This window comes from Buteo buteo, chromosome Z (assembly GCF_964188355.1).
Source record: "Buteo buteo chromosome Z, bButBut1.hap1.1, whole genome shotgun sequence".
In the NCBI taxonomy this organism is placed as follows: Eukaryota; Metazoa; Chordata; class Aves; order Accipitriformes; family Accipitridae; genus Buteo; species Buteo buteo.
In genome coordinates, this window is record NC_134204.1 from 37,463,814 (window position 1) to 37,469,813 (window position 6,000).

The window sequence follows — 6,000 nt, forward strand, 5'->3', positions numbered from 1 at the left end:
TTTGTACAGCCCTTCTGTAAGCATTGCTAATCACATAACTAGTTTTTCTCCATTAGAAGCTCTTTGTTATTGTTAGACAAAAGGAATCCAGACAAAATGCTAGGTTCCTAGAGGGAAAGAAAAATTAACAACCTCATGGAATAGTCACATCAGGTGGGTTTTGGTAATTTAAACTAATGCTGTAAACAAAAAATTACTCCAAATGTCAAAACTTGTTTAGTCTGGATGATTGGTGGATGGGAGCGTCAGCCATGGAAATAAAAATGTTTGGTGCAACTCATCTGTTAACAAGAAACTAACTCTTGACATTGAACTTCATGTTTTGGCAGAATAAAAGAGGCATCATCTCAGCCCAGGAGGGAATACCAGCCCAAACCCCGTATGAGCCTGGATTTCACAACTGGTGACAATACTCAGCACAATGGGGGAATATCCCATGCCACCACACCTAAACCATCAGGTAATGGCAGTAGCAATGTGAGAAGAAAAGCCAACTCTGTCAAAGTTTTGCTACAATGCAGAAGTTCCATGCTTTCATCTAGAGATCAGTTCTTCCATAGCGAGGTAAAATGAGAATGAGGATAGTATGGGAGACAGTTGTTTGGACTGTTGTAAAGCATTCACATCCCCAGGCAGAACAGGCATGGATCATCCACTGCTTTAAGTGAATCTTTGGGTCAAAAATTTCCTTAGTCCTAGAAGGTCAAAGAGATGCTACCAAACTAAATTCACCTTGAAATATAGATCTTTACAAAATAGGCAATTAGAAAATTGGAGGAACAACTGGAAGTTTCCGTGAAAATGCAGAACCCGGAACACCCCCAAAAACTCTGTAATCTTATCCTGCTTTTTAAAACCAGGTATTACAACACAAAGATTCTGAAAGGAAAAATCACTAAAAAGAAAAGCAAAGCCATCTGAGTTATTTTCTTTGTCCAATTGGGAGTGGCACAAGCAAGATTAAGGATTTATATGACTATGCATAATTATTATCTTAAAGAAGTGTTTATTTCATATTAACACATACTAAGAAAGTGTTATTAGTTGTTTCTCACAAGTAATTGTCTGTTATCCTATGCCATGGTGAGGGCTGTCCTCTGTCAAGACCCTGACCTCAGTTATTCCATTTTACCTCAGTGACAATTGCTAGCACACTCCACCATGCAAGACTGGATTTTTTTCACTAGATCTTTAATCAGGATTTTCTTCCTTCCCATCACATCCTGATGTGAATGTTTCATGTTCTCCCAGTTATAGGCAGCAACAGTATCTCCATGTGGCACCTGCAACTGGAAATTGTCTTGCGTAATCTTGCAAACTCCTAGTAATGTCTTCACTATGCTAGCAAGAAGGGAGATACAATAGGAATGCCTTGTGCATGAGCATGGCTCGAGTCTTGCATGCTAAAGGTCTTGTCATACCACCAGTAATTTTCTTCTTCACTTCTTTTTTGTAGTGTCATGTACACTTGTCTGTGCTAAGGCAGTGCAGACTGATGTTTTGTGTCTCTTCTTGTGTTTTCATCTTCAGAGAGCAGTATTTAGCATTTTCTGCAATAGGGTTTCTTTCTTTTGAAGTGTTTATTGGTTTCATAGAAATGCCTTCTTTGAAAATTCTTTAATATATGTTTGGGTTGGTTCATTCAAGGCTCCAATCTTCTATGGTCATTTGAGTTTATTTGCTAAGTCTTCGAGAAATTCAGCTGGTAGCAACGAGGATACCAAGGCTTGTTGATGCCAGCAAAATAGTCTTCATGACAAATAAAGCAAAATACACTATAAGCAATATGTAAAGAAGGTTTCATTACAGAATTTAATAAATTAAATCTGGTATTTGAAAAACTTGCTCTATTGCGATCTGTAGCAATGGAATATTTTTGTCCTAAAATAGCTCAAGCATGGGCCTTCTAGCCATAATTAGTGGTTGAAATGAATATGCAAAAAGTTTGAATCTGAAACTGACTCATCCTGAAGCCAGTATACATGAAAAAGCTGAAATCCATACTCTTAGAAGTGCCATTCCGGTGGAGTGGCATGTGTCAGTTCATTCTGACAACTGGAAGTACATGAACTTTTACTATGGAAAGTCAGGTAGGGGTGTAAGATTCCTTACAATTTACTGGTACTAAATCCTAAATATTCTGACCAGTTACAATTTTGCTTTTGGTAGGCTTGAAGCTATAGAGACTTTGTGGCAAGGGGGAGAATATGGCCGATGGGAGGAATATTTATTAATTTCATATAACATTTGAAAATCTAATCTAACTAATGACTTATAATAATACCCATTAGCCACCGTAGAGGGTTTATGGTCAGATGTTCACGAACTAGCATATTAGAAAGCTTTCCATTTCAAACTTGTTTTGAATCTATACTGGTGGCCCTGCAATCAAGTGTCTTGTGGGAATGGGGAGAAAAGGTCTTTGGAAACCTCATGCTAAAATTCAGAGGATTAGGAGCATATACAGTGGTTTAGAGTATATCTGTTCCAGTGAAGTTTCCAAATAAAGGACAAAGACACAGTTATATATTCACTGCTGTTTTAAGCTACCCCTTACATTACTTATCTGAGGTAAATAGACAAAGCATCTCTGTGCCAGGAAAGCTGGAAATACATTAAGGCTTTCTCATCATTTTTTGTATTTTGTAAACTGATAAAAATTATGTTCCAAACTGATTGTAGCCATGCTTTTTGGTGTTGCCTTGACTGTAGCTTGGTTCTTTTAAGATTCTCTGACATGTACTGGCAGTCACATATGAAAACTGAAGGCTGCCAAAAGCTGATAGCTGTCTTCTAATGAAGTTTAGCAGTCCAAATGTAGATGTTATCAAAGAACTGTCATCAGCATATGAGTGACACCAGAAACAGCAAAATCTGTAGTGGGTGCAATGGTAAAAAGGATACTGAACTGTTGAGATTTTTAAGCACATTGTTTCTTTGTGTTTCTTCTCCATAGGTGTTCACATGGATCAGCCATGCTGCCGAGCTCTGTATGACTTTGAACCAGAAAATGAAGGGGAGCTGGGATTTAAAGAGGGTGATATCATTACCCTCACTAACCAGATTGATGAAAACTGGTATGAGGGGATGCTTCATGGCCAGTCAGGTTTCTTCCCCATCAATTATGTTGATATTCTAGTTCCATTACCCAATTAGGATGGCTGATCCACCTCCTCTGACCCAGATAGTTGTGTCAATACCACTGCTTTCAAAATGCTGCTTCTTACACCTTACAAGTGCAAACTGCAGTGGTTAGTGTCATCGATTCCCACAGAGCATCTTTGGTTTACATGTTGTCATGCTGCATGGTGGTGATGCGTGGTATCTTCTGAGCCAGCATAATGTGGGTTAGATTGTTGGCCATGCTGGCCTGGTGGTAACCAGAGCCATTACTGAGGTGAAGCTGGGAAGGTGATGGCAAGCAAAGCAGGTAACTCATAGTGAAGGAGCAGGAAGTGAAGGTGGTATTGGGAAGATAATGCCTATCACCACTGTATTACTTTTCAGTCTTAGTTCTCTATAAAAAGAGGGAAAAGTTCTTGCCACTCCATCTTTCCCTTCCTAATGATACAGTTCACACAGGTCTAACATTGACTAACCAGAATTGTCTCTTCTAACCAAACTGGCTTGCTGTTCTCACAGAGACAGTCTAAATGTACAACCTCTGGTTTCTTACAAAGTGAACTGCTGTACTGTGTATCCTGCTGCTCTCTGCTCATTTTTGTATTCTTAATTATTGTTAAAAGGCGTAGTTCCATCCAGAATTAAGCTGTTAACCATAAAATGGGGATTCCTATAGTAAAAACCTTGGACCACAAACCACCTGAATTTGCCCTTCAGGAACTTTGAGCATGCTCACCAAAATGCCAGTAAGAGGGCAAGATGGGGAATAAAACTGGCATTTGTTAACTGTTTCTTGTCAAGTCTTGGCACAAAATCATGCTGCTTAAGCACCAGATATCCTTTGTAAACTCCTTCACTGAGGAATACAATAACCAACCAAACATGACCCTTACTTCATTTGTTTCCGTCTAGCATGTGTTCTTTGAACATCATTTGTGCATATTCTGCCCTCAATGAGGACTAAATAAAACTTTTCTTGTGTTGACCAATTGAAGACATGTGGCTGTATATGCAAAAACATTTCCCATATGTTTAGTTGGTTCTCTTGTGTTCCTCCTTCCTGCACTTTGTGTGTACAGTGCTGTGCCTAGCTTCTTGGCATTCTTTTGGTAACAGTTGCAGAAGTTCTGTTAGTTTAGTTATCCAGAGTTCTATTTATCTAAATTGTACAGACTCTTTCAGAGGTTTAATGTGCTGCTTCGAATGTGCCACTTCAGTACTGGATGATGTGAGATGATGTGAAATGAAGACAATTCGCTAATGCTTAATCTATAAACTATATCATTGAAAGTATTGATATTTCAAATAAATGCTGAGAGAATAACTAGTATAATGTTGTGGATTATTACTTTGTTGCTTTCAAATCTGTTGTGCTAACTTCAGCTAACAAGAATTTTATTTCAGAAAGTGTATTCCTCATTTCCTGCAAATGTGAAAAATACTTTGTCATTATGATACTGTTTCAGTCAACTAAAACTCATATGTATAATGGCCCTCATAAACAGGATAAGCTGAACACTGAGTACATTAAATTACTGTCATGATGACTAGCATGCAATCTTGTGGATACATGTTGTTTCTCATTAAAGAATGCTGGTGTTCACAAACACCCTAGTAGAGCTTAAAGACATGGTAACATTATTTATTTTTTCTTTCATACGACACAGCATTTTATTTCATTTTATATTCTTTGTTGTACACATATTGTGGTGGGTTAGCCTTGGCAAAATGCCAAACACCCACCCAGATGCTCACTCACTGTTCCTCCTCAGTGGGAGGATAAGAAAGCTCATGGGTTGAGATAAAGACAGAGAGATTTTTTACCAGTCATTGTCACAAGCAAAACAGTCTTGACTTGGAGAAAACTAATTTATTACCAATTTAAGTAGATTTGTGTAGTGAGAAACAAAAAGGACGAACATTAAAATAGCACCTTTCCTGCCCCATTTCCCAAGCTCAAATTCACTCCTTCACTCCTGTCTTCTCCCCACCAGGAGCACAGGGGGATGTGGAATGGGAGGTTTATGCTCAGTCCATAACAGCTCCTCTCTGCTGCTCCTTCCTCCTGACGGTTTTCTTCTGTTCCAGTGGAGGGTCCCTGCACAGGCCGTGGTGTGAATATCTGCTGGTGTGTCATCATGGACCACCTCCTCCTGATCGTTCTTTGGCCTTGGTGTTCCCTCTGCTGTTTCTCACTCTCTTATTTTTCCCTTCCTCCTCTCTCTGCCCAGTGTGTTTTGCCCTTTCTTAATTACGTTTTCTCTGAGCTGCGACCATCTTGCCTCAGGGGTTCAGCCATGTCTGGCGGTGGGTCGGTTGGAGCTGTGTCCAGCACGGGGCAGCTTCAGCATTTCTCAGGGGCTGCCCTGCAGCCCCCCACTGCCAGTACCTTGTCACATAACCCCATAGGCCTGTCTAAGGGATGTCCATACGCACACTGACAGAGACTCTGACAGAGTAGAACAAGACAGAGTCTGACAAAGATGGAGCCTCATTCAAGGCTCAGTTTAAGGTCAGGCTGGACAGGGCTCTGAGCAACCTGGTCTAGTTGAAGATGTTCCTGCTCATTGCAGTAGGGGTTGAACTAGATGACCTTTAAAGGTTCCTTCCAACCCAAACTATTGGAAAAAAATACATATGTGTGTGTGTGTGTACATACACACACACACAACTCCTGTTACTTTTTATTACAGTTCTGGCCTAAATTCTAGGACTGGCCTCTAAGTAAGTTTCTGTCAGTGATTGGAAGCAATCTGTTTCAAACTCGATGGCCCTGAAACTTTTAACAGATGCATTAATGGTGACATACTACAGTTAAGAACTATGTTACAGTTAATTAACTATAATAATTGTCAAGGCCTAGCAGTCACAAGTAGT

General features: G+C 39.7%; 1 protein-coding gene across 3 annotated transcripts in view; it reads left to right on the plus strand.

The window, feature by feature from the left end:
* The window catches only part of SH3GL2 (SH3 domain containing GRB2 like 2, endophilin A1), a 103,909-nt gene extending 99,256 nt beyond the window's left edge, over window positions 1–4,653 (plus strand). For all 3 annotated transcript variants that reach the window (XM_075020587.1, XM_075020588.1, XM_075020589.1), the window contains 2 exons: window positions 330–460; window positions 2,957–4,653. In XM_075020587.1, coding sequence (XP_074876688.1) covers window positions 330–460; window positions 2,957–3,156 — 331 coding nt within the window. In that variant the 3' untranslated portion in view covers window positions 3,157–4,653. The remainder of the gene's footprint in view (window positions 1–329; window positions 461–2,956) is intronic.
* Window positions 4,654–6,000: the final 1,347 nt, after the last annotated feature.